We start from the raw sequence: 22045 nt of genomic DNA on the forward strand, positions 1-22045 counted from the left end.
TTGAGCCACCGCGCCCAGCCGATTTTTTTTTTTTTAACCAAGGAAGAAACACTACTTCTTATAGCTCCCTTCTTCCTGCCTACTCAAAGACAGTGAACCATCACCAGAACCCAATCAGCCTGAATAAAGGGAAACAAATGTGTTAGATGCCTATTAACATTTAACTGACTACACACTCATCATGTTATCTCACAGGGGTCTACAGCAACCGTGTGAAGTAGGCTTTACTTCAAGTTCCAGAAGTTGGGAAAGTTGTCTGACGTTTCCCAGCTAGGAAATAAACTAACATCTGTCAGCGTCCACTCTTAATCATGTATTCATGTCATAAAAAGGGTTTAAGATCTATGCTTCTTCACAGAAACAGAAACAGGCTTATTGTTTCAGGAATTTCGGAAATGATACAGAAAAAACCCTAAACTTTTAGGCTTAAGATTTACATGCAAGAGTCTTGAATGAATATTCAATAAACCCAAATTATATGCTGTGTTCAGATAAAAGAAAAATAGAAAAAAAGGGATAATTAAACTTTCACTTGGGTTATCTGCAGTAATATTTCTTAAATAAAGCACATATCTTAATACTTTCATCCTAACTTAGATGTCTTTGTAATCTAATTTTAAAAAGTCATTTAAGGTTAAACTCTTGGGAAAAGAAAACTTAAGGTATTTTTGCTTGGTTGATTGGTTTGTACTTTTAGAAGGGGAAAGGAGGGGGTTAATTTTGGTCTTGCGCTTCTCCCTGGACAGAATCTGGACAGAACCTCTGGGCTAGTATAATCTCAACGCCCCTTATGTGATGAGTTTCACACTCCCTAATCGTAAGAGTCCTTCAGGCAGCCCTGCACTCACAGAAGTGCGCAGATTCTAGGGTTCTTGGAAGCAGCAATGGAAGCATCTGCGGGCAGTAAGTGAGACCTTGGGCAGCAACAAAGTTAGGCTTCAAAAAGTTCTAAAGCAGCTCCTCTGAAATACGACAACTGGTTTATTGAAACTGCAAAAGACATGTTTTTGGTTTATGTAGATAAAGTTAGTATAAATCATGTTTTAAAACTTTCAGGAGAATGTGACAACACTTGGGATAAAAAGGGTAATCTATAAAGTCAAAGCATCAAGTAATTTTTAAAAACTGGTCTTTTTACTTTTGCTTCAAGAAAAACCTTATTTTTCCATTCAGAACAGTGCAAACATTTACAAGAATATCTCTATCTATAGATATGTCTCCAGTCGATAAAAATTTCTCTCACTGCCTCCTCTGAGCTATTGGCACGTGCTGAATATCCTTCTATTCTGTTATTCATAACGTATTTTAACTACTTATTACCTTGTCTATCTCCCTTACTAGACTGCACTGCTTGATGGCATAGACCTTATTACATCATCTGAATCTCTAGTTTCTCAATACTAAGAACCAGTGTGTGGCACAAGGGAAACATTCAATATATGTCTTGTGAATGCCAAATAGATGGGTGGATGAGCAAAAACTTTGGTGTCCTCTAAGTAGAAGGCACTGTGCTCAGCACTGGGGAGGACATAGACTTACAGCATAGAGCTCCCATTCAAGTTTGAAAATCCAGTTGAGTTATAAATACTTACAATTAAATAATGATGCAAAACAACAGTATCACCTGACAAAGGGCACACAATTATAGTCCAGTTAAGAGTAGGATCACTAAAAGCTGTGACTGCAGAGGATGCAGAAATCAATGATAATGGAAGGCTTAGTGAAAGAAGCACTTGAATTTGGCATTGTAGGAAGGAATTAAGCAGAAATAATGTGAACAGAAGTATCAAGAAAGCAAAAGGGCCTGTACATGGAACAGTGAATATAAATAGCTGGGTGGTCGAAAATATTCTTGATACTATGACTATTCAAAGAATACCATCATCTGTGAAAGATAGTGTACACATAGTAGTATGGGACAGTGAATCACAGAATTTCTGACGTTCCTTCATAATTTGCAAAATGAAGTCTGAAAACAATGTAGTAAGGAAGTAAATAAGAAACTGTAGTCGCAATAAAAGGAATCTTATTGACAAAGATTTGCAGGCAGAACAACATGCCAAATGGAGGAGAGAAAACAAATTTGTATTTATCATGCTGATTACTTTCTTGCTAAGTTAAAGTTGGGTAACTATCAACTTATAGATGAGAAATTGTCATTTAAAGAGGTTATATGACTTGTCTAAGACAAAGAGTCCAGATCTGTCTGAACTCAAAATACACAACTGCTCAGGACATCACAAAGCAACCATCAAGGTCAAGCACCCGTGTCAACAACTGCTTCAAAACCAGGATTCTTTCTGCAACACAGATGTGAGTTCTCTCTCCCAGCAGCAATAACTGAAAAGAGTTCTCCTGTCATACTTCATTCGTAACACCTTGATAAACCAAGTATTCAAGACAGACTCATCTACAAAATGGACAATGACTATATCATAACAGCTTTAGTTCATCTGTGTTTGACTTGATTACGAATATAGTCTCTCTCCATCCACATTACTTTCCCTCTTGCCCACTCACTTATTCTTCTGTGCCTACAATTTAGTTTGCCTGCTGTGCAATTTTACCTAATTATCTTGTCAAGACAGATACTGGAATACCTTTACTGACACATGATAAATACCCAAATGTCCCTTTTCAGTAAACTACAAGGTGCTAAGATCTTTTATAGATGCCAGTAATCAATAACTCATTTTAATCATTTCCATTGAAAGAAGCTGTTATCTTCCCTTTGGAACCAGAAAAGGGAAATCTTTCTTTGAAATCTTTGTTTAGAAAAAAATTCCAAAGAACCCATATATAAAAGAGTAGAAAGAAATACTATGAAACCACTGTGGTCTTTTCACTAATCAAATTAATGATTACCCTTCAAACGTGCTTAAGTGATTTTTCCTGAACTAGGTTTTAGTTAAAAAGCAGCTTATATACATAGTGCATATTTAACTTTCAGCGATTAACAGAAGAAGCCAGCATTAGTTGTACTCAATGCACAGAAATAAATTATTAGTACTAATCTCATGAATAAGGTGTTCTGTAATGGCTTCCAGATGTCAGTCACCCAAAAATGTGATTCAAGAACATCATGTATTGAAAGGACTTTTATTTGTATAAGAAAAACAAATTTATTTAAACACATTTTTCTTTACTCAGCTGAGACTGAGTGATTACAAAAATTCATTAGCTCACTGAAGGGAGTACTTAGAAGGAAAGAGGAAAGAGGAGGCAAGAAGGAAGAAGGTCAATGGGAGAAGGGAGAAGGCTGCCGGGAAAGGAGGAAGAGAGAATAAAGAGGATGAGGAAGGGCTGGACGTGAAAATGTACAGATAACCGACCAGCACTCTTGTTTTTATTACCTCATTAACACTCATAATAACCCTCTGCAAAAGATCTAAATATTCCTATTCTCTCAAGGAAGCTGAGGCTCAGACAAAAATCACACAACTAGTAAGAGATGGAGACTAATTCCGAGTTGGGTCTTTCAAGTTCGGCTTTCTGCTTCTACTCAATAAAGCAATGAAGCTGATATTTTCACGCTGAAATTTTATGTTGGGCACAGTTCAGCTGCAGTGGCTTGTAAGCATTTTCCCCAAAGACTAACCCTAAAAGCATGAAGATCTATGAATCCACGTGAATAACCATCACTGCTGGTGAACAGTGGCCTTACCACTGACCACTGAGCATCAAGACATTCTGCCCTCCAAATCACAACTGCTCCTGCCTGAGGAAATCAATCCAATAACTTAGCACACACATGCCTCAGGATGATCTTGATGAACCAGACTTGATCCATAATGCTGCCTGACAGCTGAATATGTGATTACTCAAAGAAAACGTGGTCAAGATAATCATGGCATTTTTTAGTTTTGCCAACATTTTGGCCAAGTGCCTGCAAACTGAAGAACGGAATTTAACAAACTTTTCAAGAATACCCAGGGAGTCAATGAGAGAATCAATAAAGAGTATCTTAGAGTCTATTTCTCATCATGCTGATATTCAATAGTTCCTTTATGAAATGTTTTACAACAGCAACAGAGAGAGAATGTTGAAAGTCATATGAATAGGCTTTGTCTCTTCTGTAAGGACAACCTGGTATCCCTAAAGCCTTTTAATTTCTCATAGAATGTCAATTCTAACTTGTCTATATATATACTTCACATTGTGTCTGGAATTGGTGAGTTCTTGGTCTCACTGACTTCAAGAACGAAGCCACGGACCCTCGCGGTGAGTGTTACATTTCTTAAAGATGGCGTGTCTGGAGTTTGTTCCTTCAGATGTTCAGATGTGTCTGGAGCTTCTTCCTTCTGGTGGGTTTGGGTCTCGCTGACAGAAGTGAACCTGCAGACCTTCCCAGTGAGTGTTACAGCTCATAAAGGCAGCATGGACCCAAAGAGTGAGCAGCAGCAAGAGTTATCGCAAAGAGTGAAAAAACAAACCATCCACACTACAGAAGGGGACCCCAAAGGATAGTCCTCAGCCAGCTAGGCGAGCCTGCTTTTATTCCCTTATCTGGCCCCACCCACATCCTGCTGATCGGTCCATTTTACAGAGGGCTGATTGGTCCATTTTACAGAGAGCTGATTGGTTCGTTTTGACCGAGTGCTGATTGGTGCATTTACAATCCTCTAGCTAGACATAAAAGTTCTCCAAGTCCCCTCTAGGTTAGCTAGATACAGAATACTGATTGGCGTCTTTACAAACCCTGAGCTAGATAGACCCAGAGTGCTGATTGGTGAGTTTACAATCCTTTAGCTAGACACAGAGAGCTAGACATAAAAGTTCTCTAAGTCCCCACTAGGTTAGCTGGATACAGAGTACTGATTGGTGTATTTACAAACCCTGAGCTAGACACAGAGTGCTGATTGGTGCGTTTATGATCCCTTAGCTAGACATAAAAGTTCCCCAAGTCCCCACAAGACTCAGGAGCCCAGGTGCCTTCACCTAGTGGATCCTGCACCAGGGCTGCAAGTGGAGCTGCCCGCCAGTCCCGAGTGGCGCCTGCACTCCTCAGCACTTGGCGGTTGATGGGACCAGGTGCCATGGGACATAAAGGCCAGAATTTAGAATTCTTTACAGGGTAGCAACCTGGACACAAACCCACGTGAACAACAGTAACCTTCAGGCAGAAATTCTATCTTCTGTTTCAATTCAGAAAAAGGTAAGGCAGATGCATTATAGTTTACTCATCTCTACTCAGACAGACCTTGTTCTTACCCATTGTTGCATCTGGGACCAAAATAATCCTACTAGAGAATATGAAATCAGCTCTGGTAAACAGCACAAAACATTCAGAGTCCTGATGACCTGGGACCCCTCCCATGTGTCTGAAGGAAACAATAGTAAACTAACCAACATTGAAGAAGGTGGTATTATGACCTCTGGCAACCAAGATAAATCACTTGTATAACCACTTGAGTGACCAAAAAGCAGATATTAGAGTGAAACCAAAGCATAGGATGTTTGGCCTTGAAATCTGCTGTCTAAATAAGAAGGGAAAAGATGGAAGGTGTTACCAAGTCTGGCAGTATAAAGACATATTCTGTCCTCAATTTAGTTCTCCTTTGCTTACTCTATCCCAGCCACAATAGTCTTTCTTCAGTTACTCAAAAACACAAGAATTCTCCAGGCCTTCTTTTCTCATGGTCTGGAATGTCCTTTTCTCCATTCCTCTTCAGTAGTCAGCTCCTTCCTCTTCACATCCAAGAGAGGCCTTCCCCTTGGAAGGCCTACTTCGTGTGCATTTCCTTTATGGTACTTACTCAACATGTAACTTGCTTTTCAGCAGCTTTTGTGGGGGTCAGGGTGATGGGGGTTCCCTATTAGAATATAAGCTCCATTAGGGCAAGGATGTGTCTGTCTTGTTCAGCACTTAACATTACGCTTGGAATACAAAGATACTAAGTAATAATAACAACATTTGATGAATAAATGTAGTACTATTACATCAGCCAGAAGCAGTCTCTGCATTTCAAAATGACCCTGCGTCCAAAACTGAAAGGTACTAATGAAACTGGCAGAATTAACAAGAATAACACAAAAAAACATAGTAGCCTTGATATAGTTTGGCTGCATCCCCACCCAAATCTCATCTTGAATTAGAGTTCCCATAATCCCCACATGTTGTAGGAGGAAAGCGGTGGGAGGTAACTGAATCACGAGGATGGTTACCCCCATGATGTTCTCATGACAGTGAGTGAGTTCTCATGAGATCTGATGGTTGTATAAGGGGCTTTTCTCCATTTGCTTGGCACTTCTCCTTCCTGCCTCCCTGCCCCTTCGTCTTTCACCATGATTGTAAGTTTTCTGAGGCCTTCCCAGCCGTGTGGAACTGAGTCAATGAAATCTCTTTTCTTTATAAATTACCCAATCTCAGGTATTTCTTCATAGCAGCGTGAGAATGGACTAATACAAATTTAAAAGAGCTACTTGATTATGTACTTTCCACAGATTTTCTCTAATCTTCACAACTCTCTAAGGTGAGGATAATGATCCTTGTAACCTAGAAAACAGCGACTCAAGAGGATTAAGAAACATGGTCTAGGCTACATGGTTGGTGGCTATGGGCAGTAGACTTGGATCTGGAAACTTGATCTGACTACAAAATCCATGCTGTCATCAACAGGCCACAGGTACTCTGGTAGTTACTATTGTCTATAAAAATCCACCAACATGTCTAGAATAGCCCAGAGATGAAGATGGCTACTAAGTGTGTAATGAGTGACAAAGCAGCCTTGAGTGTGGGGGGCTCAACATGCCCCAGTGGAACCAAGAGGCTGAGAGAGCCAGTGTCTGCTAGTTGGAAGTGATTCTAGGCATTCATGGCTACCCAAAGCCATCACTGCTATTTAAAACTAGCAGTACATTAAAACAAAACAAAACAAAACGGCAGGAAATAGGGAAAAAAAGAGTCCGGCAACTCAAAAACATATGTGTTTATTAGAATTATCTCTGACAAGCGTGAAATTCCAGGAAAAACTTCCATTAATGAAGTTGTGATCATGTGTCAGGTACTACAGGCTAGATATTTTACCATAAAATAATTTAACTTGTATTACTCCTTGCTTAAAGTGGAGGAAAATGAGCTTCAGAGAAGGGAATTATCTTGCCCATGGACACACACCTAGAAGTGACACCAATAGGATTTGTTTGATCTAGCTATTTTGATTTTAAGGCTTATGATTCATCTGCTATATAATGGTATTTTACCCAACCCTCTCTGTGTACACGTGTCCGCAAATGTGCTGATGCAGGTGATACCTCCAAAATCAACCAGGATGAAGGGGAACGTACAATTATGAGAAAAAGAACTTTACAGGGGAAAAAATTACTTTTTAAAGGAACAGTAAAACAAAACCCTAAAACAAACAACATTATTTCTCTTATAACTTCCCAGTGGCACTCACTCAATAAATAAATGTTGGGCGATTTCTATTGTATTAACAAGGCTGATTTCTATGTTACCAAGTTAGATTAAATAGTAAGGCAAACAGTTGCCTTTTAAGTAAAGAACAGGCAGCACCTAACACCAATTACTAAATCAATATTAAGTGCTTTGCCACTCACAAGTGGTGATGCCAGGAGGTAATGATTTCCTGCTTTTGTAATTGCTGTGCATCTGCATAATCACAGTGCTATCAGGTATAATGATATGCCAGGAACAGTCTTGCACATCACTCGATTGCCTGATAATTTATAATATATTCAGAGACCAAGGAAGCATCCTGTTTGGACAGATACAACACCCTTTTACATAACATTCAATGAAAGAAAAAAGATATTTAATAAAATGCAGGATATTTTTAAATGCCAATCATAAGAAATATGTATTTGAACATATTACTGTGCCTCAAAAATGATGACATCCATGCAATATTTATCATAGATAACATTATCTCCCATGTAGCAATTTAATACTTAAAAAGGAAATGTTAAAATTTCTAAGTGTTTAATAAAAATTAAAGGTGCTAAAAATAGCATTTCCTGACCATTCAGCAGGATTTCACCCCACTCAATTCTCACTCCCCTTCTTTAAACTCTTTCTTCCCATGGCTTCCCTAAAATAAGATTCCTGTTTTCCCTCTTATCTACCTCTCCTGCTGCTCTCTTTCTGACCCTTTTGTTAGCAGCCCTTCCTCTACCATTTCAAATGTGGAAGAGTTCAAGCACTGCCGCAAGCTTTCTCCTTTCCTCATTCTCTGTTCCTTCCCCAAGCACATCCACAACATCACTTATTTCTCATCTATGTGCTTATGACTCCCCAGTTAGTATTTCTAGCTCCATTTGAACCCCAGGTCTGTAAGATCCAACTGCTGACTTGGCCTTTTCTCTTGACTGTTTCAGTGTGTTTAATTTCCTCATTCCCTTGTCTATTTTTTCTTTCCTTTTTTTTTTTTTTTTCTTGGAGACAGAGTCTTGCGCTCTTTTGCCTAGGTTGGAATGCAATGGCATGATCTCTGCTCACTGCAACCTCACCTCCCGGGTTCAAGCTACTCTCTTGCCTCAACCTCCCGAGTAGCTGGGATTAAAGAGGAGCCTGCCACCGTGCCCAGCTAATTTTTGTATTTTTAGTAGAGACAGGGTTTCTCCATGTTGGCCAGGCTGGTCTCAAACTCCTGACCTTAAGTGATCTACCTGTTATGGCCTCCCAAAGTGTTGGGATTACAGGCGTGAGCCATGGTGCCCGACCTCTCTTGCCTTTTCCTCACACTCCCCTCAAAATACCTTACTTCACTGGGTGCTTCCTATCTCACTGAGTAATGCCACCATCTAGCAGGTGAACAAGTAAGAACCTAGGGGTGCATCGCGACACCTCCCCTTTTACTCACCCTCATATCTAGTTTATCCTTATTAACCAATATCACCTTGTAAGTATCTCTAAAACCCATTCCGGCCTCCCTTTCTGTACCTCAAATCCCTACTCCAAGCAATGGTCACTTGTCATGCCGTCTGTTACCATAATAGCTCCCTAACTGGTCTACATATGTCCACCCTAACTTTCCTAAAATTTTTCAACACAGTAGCCAAAATGATCTTATCGAAATGCAAAATCTGGTCATATTACGTCCTTGTTCACCAGAATCCTTAACTAACCTTCTATTATCCTAGCCTTCTATTTATTATTCTCAGGAAGAAGTCAAAGGCCCTTGCTAGGGCCTCCATGATCTTGCCGTACAGCCTGGCTCCTATGCCTTGCCTCAGTCTCATCTCACACCATGTTCCACACGAATCCTTGCACCTCACCAACACTGTCTATCTGTTCCTAATCAAAGGGCCTTTGAACTTACTGTATTTTCTACCTAGAAAATGGTTCCCTTCTACTTGTGTAGTTAACTCCAACCCAATATTTAAGTCCTGCTTAAGTGTTACTTCCTGGGAAAAGCCTTTGCTAACTATGCCAAACCCTCTAATTGAGCTCTATTATACAGTACTTTTCAGAGTTTTAATTTCACATTTGCTTATGTCATTATTCAATTATCATCTGTCTCCCACTGTAGGCTATAAGTTCCAAGACAGCTAGGATGCCTGCTTTTGCTCATCCTTGTAACCCTAGTGACTAATACTTAGTCCAGTACAAAAAAAATTTTCAGTAAAAACATTTGAATGAATACATCAATGAATGGTAAAGATGTATCAAAGATGTACAAGGAAAGAACTTACCAAGAGACTAGTCCACTGTAGATGAAAGGAAAACTAAAATTGTACTTTACAACTTCTTCAAGATTCTTCAAAAATAGACTAAAGACATGGAAATAAACGTATATATGAACTGTGTGCTTACCCACTGTCCATGAAGAGGAACTCCAAATGGGTCATAAAAACTTCCCAGCGGGAGACATTGTAACGTTGTGCCAGAGACACAGCAATGCTGTAGACGCTTTCCTCTAGGGTTCTGCAGAAATGTCCATCAGGCCCAGGAAGGGAGAGAGGAGAAACATATGACTTCAATCAGCAACGAAAATGCTCATTAGGACTGCTCTCCAGTGAGAGGGGTGCAAGCAGTATGGTCCTTAATAAGACAGTTCACAGTGGTCCAGGAAAAGTACTTCCAAGGAATTGTCATGCTCTTTTTCACTGTGGTACATTACAATTTACTAAGGACTTGTCTAGACCAGTAGTTCTCAACTGTGCATGATGTTGTTCCCCAGGGGACATTTGACAATGTCTGGAAACATTTTGAGCATAAAAAGTGGGGCAAGGGGCAGATGCACTATTGGCATCTCATGGGTGCTGCTGAGCATTCTGCATCGATAGTCCCACATAAGCATCCCCCAGTAGGGATCCCGAGCACCCACGTGGGCATCCCCCCGTAGGCACCCCAAGCACCATGTGTAGGCAGTCCCATGGAGGCATCCCGAGCACCCCGCAGACACCCACATAGGCATCCCAGGAATCCCCGGGTAGGTATCCCCACATAAACATCCGCAGCACCCCTGTAGGCATCCCCGCACGGGCATTCTGAGCACTGCACAGAGGGAGCCCGAGCACCGCGCATGGGCAGCCCCGCATGGCATCCTGGGCACCCGGCGTAGGCATCCCAAGCATTCTGCATAGGCAGCCCCCCGCAGCCAAGACCTCTGCAGTCAGAACATCACAGTGCTGCGGTTGAAAAGATACGAACTAGACTCCAGAGCCCACAATCAAAAGATAGTGCATCCCTGGTCTAGGGGTAGAGATTTGAGAAAGCGCAATGAGTCACTTAACAAACTTCTATGTTTTCTACCCTGTGCCAGGTATTGTGCTAGCTCCTTAGGAAATAAAAACAAACAAGCATCTTTCGTGAGGAATTCACAGCCTGGTGGAAGACAGGAGATGTGAACCAGCAATTAAACATAGCGGTGGTAGAGCTAAAAGAGAAGACCATGAAGTTCCACAAGAACGGAAAGTGACCAATGTGTAACTAGGAGGATAATTGTACACACACCCACCGAGGGTGGGAGGGAGAAGAGCCTTCTGAGAGAATGAGGGCTTCTCAGAGATGAGAGATAAGGCGAGGGTCAAAGCGAGGAACGTACTGGGTCCTCAGGCCTGCTAGGGGACCTGCGTCTCATTCTCCAGATAATGAAGAGTCTGTGAAAAGTTTAAACCAGGGAATGACATCACCAGATTTGAGAATCTCTAGGAATATAAAGAATTCCAAGAAAGCAGTCCCGAGCACCCACATTAAGGCCCTTTTAGAAAGACTACTGCAAGACTGACTCCTATTTTCCAGTAGAGAAACGTAGGATGGAATTTTTAGTTGGAAGAATGGTGTGGGTGAAAACACACAGACAGAAAAGAAATCTGTTACTATTAAGTCACTCTGCTAAGACTGTATTTCCCCAAGCTAAGGAAACCATGGCATTTATATGCTTGCATAGCCAGGGGCTGGCAAACGTTTTCTGGGAAAGGTAATATAGTAAATATTTCAGGCTTTACTGCCAGTCTCTCTGGCATAGTCTTCTTTTTATGGCTTTTGTTTTTGTTTTTGTGTTACTATAAAACCTTTAAAAAATGCTAAAATCATTCTTTGTTCATGAGCTATAAAAGAGACGAAGGCTGGGATTAACTTTGTCAACCCATGGATTAGGTCACTGTCAATTGGAAATTCTTTTTTTTCTTTTTCTTTTTTTTTTTTTTCTTTGGTGAAGACAGGTCTTTCTCTGCCTTCCAGGCTGGAGTGCAGTACTATAATCAAGGCTCATTGTAGCCTTGACCTCCCAGGATCAAGCCACCCACCCACCCACCCACCCACCTCAGCCTCCAGAGTAGCTGAGACTACAGGAACATACTACCACACCTAGTTTTTTGTTTGTTTGTTTTTGTTTCTTTGGTAGAGACAAGACCTTGCTATGTTGCCATGGATAGTCTTGAACTCCTGGTCTCAAGCATTCCTCTCGCCTTGGCCTCCCAAAGTACTGGGATTACAGGTGTGAGCCACCATACCTGGCCTAGAAATTGTTTCTTGAAGTATTTATTTGACTACCTACCTCCACATCATGGAATGAGAATTCCTTGAGAACAGGGGATAATCGCTAATTCATCCTTTCTATTACGGGGTATGGCACATTGCCAGGCACAAGACATTTTCAATAAGGGCTGATATCTTTATCTCTTGGTAAAGGTGGGAAGGACCCAAACTATGTTATACCCTCTTCACAGTTACCCTGCCTGACCCCTGAGAATGTATTCCCTAAGACATACAGATAGTAAAGGACAGGTACAATGCACTTACAGAAAACTAATGGCATGAAAATGGACATGCAGCTGGGTGCAGTGACTCACGCCTGTAACCCCAGCACTTTGAGAGGCCGAGGTGGGTGGATCACAAGGTCAGGAGATTGAGACCATCCTGGCTAACACGGTGAAACCCTGTCTCTATTAAAAATACAAAAAATTAGCCGGGCATGGTGGCACGCACCTGTAGTCCCAGCTACTCGAGAGGCTGAGGCAGGATAATCACTTCAACCCAGGAGGCAGAGGTTGTGGTGAGCTGAGATCCTGCCATAGCCCTATAGCCTGGCGCCAAAGCGAGACTCCGTCTCAAGAAAAAAGAAAGAAAAAGAAAAAAGAAAAGATAAGAGAAGAGAAAAGAAAAGGGACACGCAGTGAGAAAGACGAGGAAGAATGGTCACACTGTGTACAAGTGAAGGTGATGCTGCAAACGGAAGGATGTGAATCCTTCAAGAATTCTTGTGTGCGAGACATTGACATCCCAACTCTATAGCAGAAGAAGAAAGCAGCAAGCTGGTGGAAACTCTGAGGCATCTTAAAGAAGCCATTCAAACACTGCTGTATATTTTTCTAAGTAACAGATTGTACAGAAGATTCTATTATATATTTATCAAAAGCATATATTTGTTCTCTAGGACATACTTCAAATAGCATATACTAGCTGCATGCTTAACAAAGAAAATAAAGGCCAAAAACTCTAGCAAAATGTAACTGATGATATAAGGCATGCCTTGCCTTGTAAGTTTTTATTCTGCATGATAATCATCTTCTAAGAAACCGTGAACATGACACCAAGGATTACCAAATGTCCCCAGCAAAAGCATACTGGACTTAAGTAACCCAAGCTCAACTCCTGGCTGTATGACCTTGAGCAACTCTTTAAAGCTCTCTAGTTCTGATTCCTTTTCTTAAAAGTCAGAAGGTTGGCCTCTCAGATCACTCTCAGATTGGACACTAAATGACGTTATGAAATTATGAACCTCCGGAAGGACAGAGGAGAAGAGAAAAACAATTCCGTATTTCTCTTCTTAATTGAGACCAGCTATAGGTTGTTCCTGCTATTTTTCTTTTGATCTCTCTATGCCATGCCTTATTCTAAAGAGAATTGTGGGTGTCTTCTAATAAGAAAGAAGTCCAGGCTAATATAAAAGTATTACAGAGAACCAAGATGAGTTTGCCACCTTCTCAAGGATTTAAATGATAATGATAAAAAATAACATACTCCACTACCACAATCAAGATTATTTTTGCTATTTTAAAGTAAGTTGTCAGGAGAGAAAAATAACCATTAAATGTAGGTACAATTTAACCTTAGTTTCAAAGGCTGGAAGCCTAGAGACTGAATCACATCCACCGCTTCCTTGAGAATGCAATGGGTAGTAGGGGAGGCATACGATGCTGTGGTGAAGATGTGAGGCTTTGTGATGGATCCAGGTTAAAACCATAGCTGTGATTCTCACCATCTAGGGAAACTCAGGCCTTGATATCAGTTTAAAATATCAGTTACTTGACATCCCTAAGCACCATTTTTCTCAACTATAAACTAGGGATAACAACATTTTATCTCATTGGGTTATCCTTGAGGATTAAAAGACATTTATACAAAGTTTAGAGAGCACTTTGCATAGTGCCTTGCCCATGATAAGCACTCAATAAATTATGGTCTTAAAAACAAAACATCTCTACTTAATAACTGTTGTGGGTGAACACACTTTCCCAACTTCTAACATGTAAGTGCTTCTCATTTGACCTGAACAACTAAAACAAAAAGCAAACACCAGCACTAAAACCAAAGGGAATTCCACATTGAGAAAGCAAGGTGTCCGCCTGGGCCTTGAACTGCGCAATCATCTCACAACAGGCCTGCTCTTCTCTTGACAGGGGGAAGGGACTAAAGGGAAAACAGCTGGCTTCTCTTTCTCTAGAAGACCAGGACAGATAAAGTTACCCTGAGTGACAAGTCAATTGTATCTAGTTGACCATACTGAAGAAGAAATTAAAGTGCCATGTGCTTTGAAAAGTGAGATTTCTAGCCAGACACAAAGGACAATCTTATTTTTAAATTTCCATCCTGAGCTTCCCATTTTTCACCCCGACCATGTTATTACCTCTAACATGGTCATAATTTTAGAACTGGGCTATCAAAACTACAGGAAATTTTTTTAAAAAATAGAAACTTAAAAAAATAAGCTAAAAAAATCATTATTTGGTATTTTTGAGACAGAGTCTTGCTCTGTTGCCCAAGCTGGAGTGGAGTGCAGTGGCATGATCTTGGCTCACTGCAGCCTCCACCTTCTGGGTTCAAGTGATTCTCATGCCTCAGCCTCCCGAGTTGCTGGGATTACAGGCATATGCTACCATGCCTGGCTAATTTTTGTATTTTTAGTAGAGATGGGGTTTTGCCATGTTAGCCAGGCTGGTCTCAAACTCCTGACCTCAAGGGATCTTGAGATCTTGGGCCACCTCAGCCTCCCAAAGTACTGGGATTACAGGCATGAGCCACCACACCCAGCCAAAAATCGCTATTTTAACTAATAATTTAAACATCGTGGGAAACTTTTTTAGCTGGGAATGCTGTCTGCATTTACTGATTGGTTTGGAGAAGGCACACAGCCCATGTAAGACTAGAAGAAGTTGGGGAAAGCCCTATTAATAGCAACCATGAATGTAAAACTTCAAAGGACTGAAATTAATAGTCCTGGTAGCTGAACTTCTTTTGCAGTTTAAATCCATCCTCTTATGAGACAAAGGGTATCACTTACTCTGCCAGACCAAGGATAGTCTCCCTTTTATACTGGTCATCTGCAGTAAACCGCTGCACATCCACACCCTTCCGAAGGCCCTGAAGGATCTGCGCCTGAGTGAAATCCAGGAGACGTTCATTGTAGTAGTATAACTGCTTGGTCAGTGAAACAAGGTCTTCAGGCCAGGCTTCATGCCCATGTCGAGTCACATGCCTGGTGACCATCTTGATTAGTTCTTTGGGATCAGCCTAGGAAAGACATGGAAAAGAAGACATTTGACAAACATCATACAAACATGAGCAAGTGAGTAACAAAAGGAAGAAGACCATGTCTGCAAGGAACTGTTTGGCTCTGTACACTACTGCCATTTCATAAGGCTCACAACGGCCCTGAAAAGTCAGTTTGCAGAAGTGGCACTTTACCCATGCAGCAGACCACAAAGACAGGACACAGAACTAGGCCTAAAAACAGCTTATTGAACTCTTGCTCTGTTCTTCTTCAACCTTAAAACCTCCAAACACTTAAAAAAACAATACATTCTTGCTCTTTCAACTACTATAAACCTCCATCAGATTTGTCTCCCAACCATCTGATCACTCACAGTAACTCACTCTGGAAGTAATTTTCATCATCATTGCCTCTGGATAAATTTGCTGTAGACTACAATAAGTGTTCTCAATAACAAAGTTGCAGTTCAATAACCTCACTATAAATGGCTAGACCGCTGAGGAGAAAAGTATTTTCTCCAGGGATAAGTTCGGGAAAAAACCTCCACCCTGTTCCTGAAATCATAAATAGCGCAAGTTGCATAAAAAAAAGGCTTCCAACCAATTTTTACTCTTCTAATTTGGGGCTCGATGGGATATTATTCTATGATTCCTAGCAGCTTCTCTAATAACAAGAAATTCATTCAAATAGAACACAACCTAGAATCCAACAGCTGACAGGAAAAGAGAGTAAGTGATTAACTGGCCACATTTATTTGTATTAAAGTTGGTCTGGGTGTTGATGAAGTTACAGAGCTGAGCCATGATTTTGGAATTACTTAACAGGGAGCTTAATACTTGAACAGCACTAACTCGATCAATCCCAATTCCTGGGAAGACATGCCACATATTTAATATAAGCAAATTAGAGGAAAAAACCAAGAATCTACTTTTGGTTCTCAGAAACACACAGCTAATTATAGTAAGCTGTTAGCATTTCCAGTGTGTAAGCCATGATTCTGAGCTGCACAGGAGATTTCTCAATGTCTAGATTACCAAACCTAGCCTGACATTCTTTCTCTTGATCCTATTAAGGAACAATCTGGGAGTGCTGATAAAAAACAATTAAAGAAATCTTCTTAGATTCTGGCACACGGATTTGAGTAAAAGTCAATCTTACTATATTTAATTTTTTGCCCTACCTCTGTGCATACACTGAGTCCTACTCTCAAAACCACAAATATGTGTCTCAAGTTAAAAGAACTGGGTTTGAATACAAACTATTCCATAGTAAGCTACAAGGTCATCTTTCATTCATTCAATAAATATTTCTTGTGCACCTGTTAAGTAACAAGTCATTCAGTAAGAGGACATGGCTCTTCCCTACAGGAATACAATCTATGAGGGCAGGGAGTCATGCAAACAACTGTAAAATGGTGTGACACAATTAAGCCTAGGGTGCTCTGGGAATACACAGGAATGGGCAGGTGTTATCAAAGTTTTCTTCAAAGAGTTAATGTCTAGGTTAAATACTCAGGTACCATACCAGTAATAACGAGGGCAGCAAAAAACAGGGAGACAAATTCCAGTAAAAGGTAGAAAATGTGCTAACACCTATATGGCTAAGGCTTGAAGGAAAAATGAAGTGTATAAGCCAAATCTAACTGCAATTAGGGAGTGATTTGGGAACCAGCTGCATATAAACAGCATTCCTGGCAACAGATGTAGGCAAAGGGGATGCCGTGACTTAGCTCTTAGTGCATCTATGGCTGACATTTAACTAAATCCCCTTTCTATCTGTTGGCCAAACCCCTCAGGGCACCACCCTGAACCTCCACATGTGCATATCCACCTCTGCAGTTCTCTGACACAGGGATGCTGCTCATGGGCCAGCTGGCCCATCTTCACCTGCTTGGCACTCTGGTGTGCACTGCCGTGGCCTGCTACTCTTACGCGTCATCTGATTTGCACTTTCCTTCCCAGTCATAGAGAGAGCAAGACCAAATATCCAATGATCACGGTTTTAGGGTGGCAGGAGAGCTCTTTTTGGTTGTTCCTTGAAGGAGTTCCTAGTGCCCCAGATTTATACCCCACAACCAAATCTATGTTCAGAAAGCAATGAAGAAGGCTTTTATATTCTCACCTGGTGCTTTCAGGCTAAAGTTTTCAGCCTGAACTTGCTGAATACACCTTGAAGGAAAGGCTATAACCATCTAACCTATCTCTCCATATAACTCCACACCCCTCTCTCTATGAGGCTATTGTTTCTATCCCCTACTCTTAGAACCAACTCCCTTAGTTCTCCCAACGGTTTCTCATAGTTTTGTTTCACATTCATTTTTGACTTTTTATTTTCTGGTATCTCCAAGATTTAATACATGTACTAGGAGAATGGCCTACACTTCTCATTAGCCTCAACGGCAGAACCCTGCTGGTTTCTATTCTCTTTGTATTCTAATACAGTCCATGAAACAAATCCCAAGGCCAGGTGAAGAGAAAAGCTCCAAAATATTAATGCATAGCAAGAATGAGCACAGTTATTGCTACAAACATTTCCACAGGCTCTTATGTAACCTGTAGAAAGTTTTGAGTCCCCACATACAACCTTCATATGTGACAAAAAGACAGTATTGTGTCCTTTTGCCAATGAATAAAATGACATGGCACAGTGAAATAAGCACAGACACACAGAGCTTACTAGCTGAATGACCTTGTACAAATTACTTAACTATGAACTTCACTGTCTCATCTATAAAATAGCAGTGATAATATACAGCATTCATGGTTGTGAGAAACCTAAGAGACAATATATATAAAATGTACAAACCAAGACCTGGCAGGAAGGAGGTGCTCCAGAAATAAAAGGAATTCTGGAATTGGCTAAAAGGCACACACAAATCAGAGTTTAAGTGTAGCTCTACTGTATAATTCATTTTGCATTGCCTTCTCTTAAATTAAAACTTCTGGAGGGCAGAGACCATGTGTATATCATAATTTGCAGAACACAGCACAGTCTCCTGCACATATCAGGTACATGGTCAAAGCAGGAGCAGATTGGACTGGCTTTGAAGTCTGTAGTACTGGTTTATATTGCAGCTTCCCCACTCAGTAGGGACGCAGGCTGGAACAAGTTACCTCCTATCTGTTTCCTCACTTATAAAAGAATGTTAATAGCACATCCTCCTCACAGTTTGTTACCGGGCACTAAAAAAAAAAAAAAAAAGAGGTATTTTAAAGCTCTCCTTTCTCCATTATTCTATGAAAACAAATTGGACACACAGCTTACTCTAAAAGAATTAAAAACTACTGATTGACAAAGATGTACACATAAACAATTCAGAGAAGGCATCCAAACATAAGCAGCCTTACACAATCATAAGCTAAGAGTTTTGGAAACTCCATGGAGGGAGCAGTTGATTCCCTTTCTTGATTCCACAGGGACCCAGTTTCTTCAGATATAAAGCAAAAGAGCATCACCAGGTGATCAGCTTTCTAAGACTGAAATCCTAAAAATGTATAAGAATTCTGTCATTAAGAGGCTGGGCACGGTGGCTCACACCTGTAATCCCAGCAATTTGGAAGGCAGAGTGGGAGGTGGAGGCACGTGGATCCTTTGAGGTCAGGAGTGGGAGACCAACCTGGCCAACATGGAGAACCCCGTTTCTACTAAAAGTACCAAAAAAATTAGCTGGGCATGGTGGCACTCAGCTGTAGTCCCAGCTACTCAGGAGGCTGAGGTGAGAGAATCACATGAACCCAGAAGGCGAGGTTGAAGTGAGCTGAGATTGCACCACGGCACTTCAGCCTGGGTGACAGTGCGAGACTTCTGTCATTGAAAAAATTAATTTTTGCAAATCCTTGCAGGTGTAGAAAGAAGGATATTCTATGAGGCTAGAGGCTCAATTGAGGCCAGAGGTTTAAGACCAGCCTGGGCAACACAGTGAGACCCTGTCTCCACAAAAAAACATTAAGAAAATGAAACTTAGCCTGGCATAATGGTGCATGCCTATAGTCCTACCTACTAGGGAGGCTGAAGCACAAGGATCACTTGAACTCAGGAGTTTAAAGCTGCAGTGAGTTATGATCACAACACTGTACTCCAGCCTGTGGGACAGACTGAGATCCTGATCTCAAAAAAAAAAAAAAAATTATAATTTCAGGCCACACATTATAGCCAACAGATTTCTACACAGTTTATGCAACTTTAATCTCTTCTCACTAAATACAAATTATCTAGTCCTCTGTGAATCATTTTTATTTCATATTCTTTGTACAAAAAACTTATTCACTTTTCCCAAGAGATATTTAAGGATAAAAATCTAGCATTTCAGTCTTCAGGATGGAACACGTCTAGTGCTAAAACATGTACTAAGTCTCATTTTGCACTAACATGTACTGAGTCTCATTTTGCACTAACAACCCTGTAGGACAGGCATCTCTTACTGTCATCTCTGTTTTACAGATGAATAAAGAATGAACTTATCTAAGGCCTTTAAGCTGGTTAAGTGACAAAGCAGCGCTATAACTCCCATGCATAATGCTCCATAAGAACCACCCTTTTATATTCAGTATGTAGGAAGGGGCATCTCTTAAAAATACAAGGCTCTCGATTGGACCAATGTAGACACAGCTCCCACTACATGTTAGTAAGATTTGTTGTTATAACCTGGCTTTGTGTCCCCACCCAAATCTCATCTCGAATTGTAATCCCCACATGCTGAAGAAGGCCCTGGTGGGAGGTGATTGAATCATGGGGGCAGACTTTCCCCCTTGCTTGTTCTCGTGATGGAGTTCTCATGAGATCCGGTTGTTTAAAAGTGTGTGGCACTTCCCCCTTTGCTCTCTCTCCCCTGCTCCACCATGGTAAGACATGCTGGCTTCCCCTTTGCCTTCTGCCATGATTATAAGTTTCCTGAGGCCTTCCAGCCATGCTTCCTGTAAAGCCTGAACTATGAGTCAATTAAACCGCTTTTCTTCATAAATTACTGAGTCTCAGATAGTTCTTTATAGCAGTGTGAGAATGAACTAATACACTTGCCATTAGAGTCCTTTTACAAATGATAGATTTTCAATGATAGATTTAATGCTGTCATTCTGTATTGTTCCAGGCAGACATTTTTCCACACATACATTCCTCCTCTCATGCCACATATATGTGCTTGTGTGTGTGTGTGTGTGTGTGTGTGTGTAAATATAAATGTCCATTAGGTGTTCAACTGGATATTCTATTTGAGCTGCATTTTCAAGCCGCTTGTTTTTTCTTCTCTAATGATAACAGAGTATTTTAGAATCATAAGCAACAATAACATTTTCTGTTAAACTCCCTGATATAAATACACCTCCTTTTAAAATTCTGTCTTAATAAGGTGGTGAGGCTGGGCACGGATGCTTGTGCCTGTAATCCCAGCACTTTGGGAGGCCAAGGTGGGAGGACTGCTTGAGCCCAGGGGTTCGGGACCAGCCTGAGTGACATAGTGAGACCCCATCTATACAAAAAATAAATAATAAGGTGGTGATTAGGGACATTCTATTAATTTTTTGATAACAGGTTGTACATGTATGAGTTTATAGCTCATCAAATATTTGTTGTGTATAAAAAGATTTTCAGTACTTCAATCTATTGTATAAAGCATGATACTGAGAATAACTCATAAAAAATGAGAAGAGACAACTTCTCACAAAAGCTTCTAAGAAAAAATTAGTTATGGGGGAAAAACACAGGAGTTGGCATCAATGATCTGGATTACCAGTTCTTCCCTCCTGAGCTTTTAAGTTTTCCATTTCTAAAATTGAAGAAATTTCTTCTGAATCCCCATAAAGACGAAATGAGGCTGGATGAATGAGCATTTGTAAGTTCTAGCTCCCTATGCAAATTATTTTCTGATCATTGCCACTGGTACTTCCTATGTCTTCCTCAAGAAACTTTACTGGTTGCTGGTTATGATTATTTCCAATATTCAAATTAAATTTGAGTAAAATTGTTCCCCTGAGTTTATCACTACTTTTCCCAAAATATTCCAAAGCATCTCCTACTCATTCCAACACTGCATTTCATACATACATTTATTCACTCCACGAGCGCATAACATTAAAGTTTCAAAAGCATTTTCACATGATTTTCATTTGACCCTCCTATCTAGCCAGGGATGTGCACGGGGAACACTGTTTCTTGCTTTATAGACACTCCCATTTGTAGTTGAAGCATCCAGAGCTGTAGTCTTGCAGCTGGAAAGTGACTCAAGCCACCTGGCTTCCCACCCGCTTCCCCCATACGGCTGAACAAGTCTCCATGAGTTGTTCTACATCCAGCTTCACATCTAAAATCACTCGGAGGTTTCTGGTTAGTAAACTCAAACTTCTCTCCTTCTTTCCAACATCTAACTTCAGTGACATGATGCATGGGTATGAAAGCTTTTAGTCTCTAAGAAGCTTATGAAGAGCTTTCTGGGCAGCTTCAAAATCTTCCATATTCAGTATTCAAAGTGATATGGCAAAAGATCACAGGTTGCAAAAACTAACAGCATAAAAAGCCATTCATAATTTAAAAAGGAAATTGTGAAGAGTTAAATTACTTGATTTTCCCCTCAAAACTTGGCAATGCAGATCTTCAGGGAGGTGAATAAAGTATGATTTCTTTAAAGAATATGGTCAAATCCCTGTAACAACAAAATATGCATAAATATTCATGACAACAAAATGCTCAATGACTTAATCTACTGCTTACTAGTAGGGGTAATAAATCCATTCTGGTTTAATAGTCTCTACATTTCTTGGTAATAGTATTTGGAAAGTTTTAAACGGGTGGTGTGTTTCCCCTTTAGGGTTGTTATTTTGCTTGAGATAATTTTCTACTTAGTATTTTCAATTAGTAGCTTAAAAAAACGCATT

At 40.5% G+C, this 22045-nt stretch overlaps 1 protein-coding gene across 1 annotated transcript in view; it reads right to left on the reverse strand.

Annotated features, from left to right (window-relative positions):
* Positions 1–22045, reverse strand: part of NBAS (NBAS subunit of NRZ tethering complex) — a 394400-nt gene that overhangs the window by 104855 nt on the left and 267500 nt on the right. Inside the window, exons 40-41 of the mRNA XM_026454698.1 lie at positions 14970–15199; positions 9776–9886 (exon numbers count right to left, since the gene is read on the reverse strand). Of these exons, the coding sequence (XP_026310483.1) occupies positions 9776–9886; positions 14970–15199 (341 nt within the window). The remainder of the gene's footprint in view (positions 1–9775; positions 9887–14969; positions 15200–22045) is intronic.

This window comes from Piliocolobus tephrosceles, chromosome 15 (assembly GCF_002776525.5).
Source record: "Piliocolobus tephrosceles isolate RC106 chromosome 15, ASM277652v3, whole genome shotgun sequence".
Lineage (NCBI taxonomy): Eukaryota > Metazoa > Chordata > Mammalia > Primates > Cercopithecidae > Piliocolobus > Piliocolobus tephrosceles.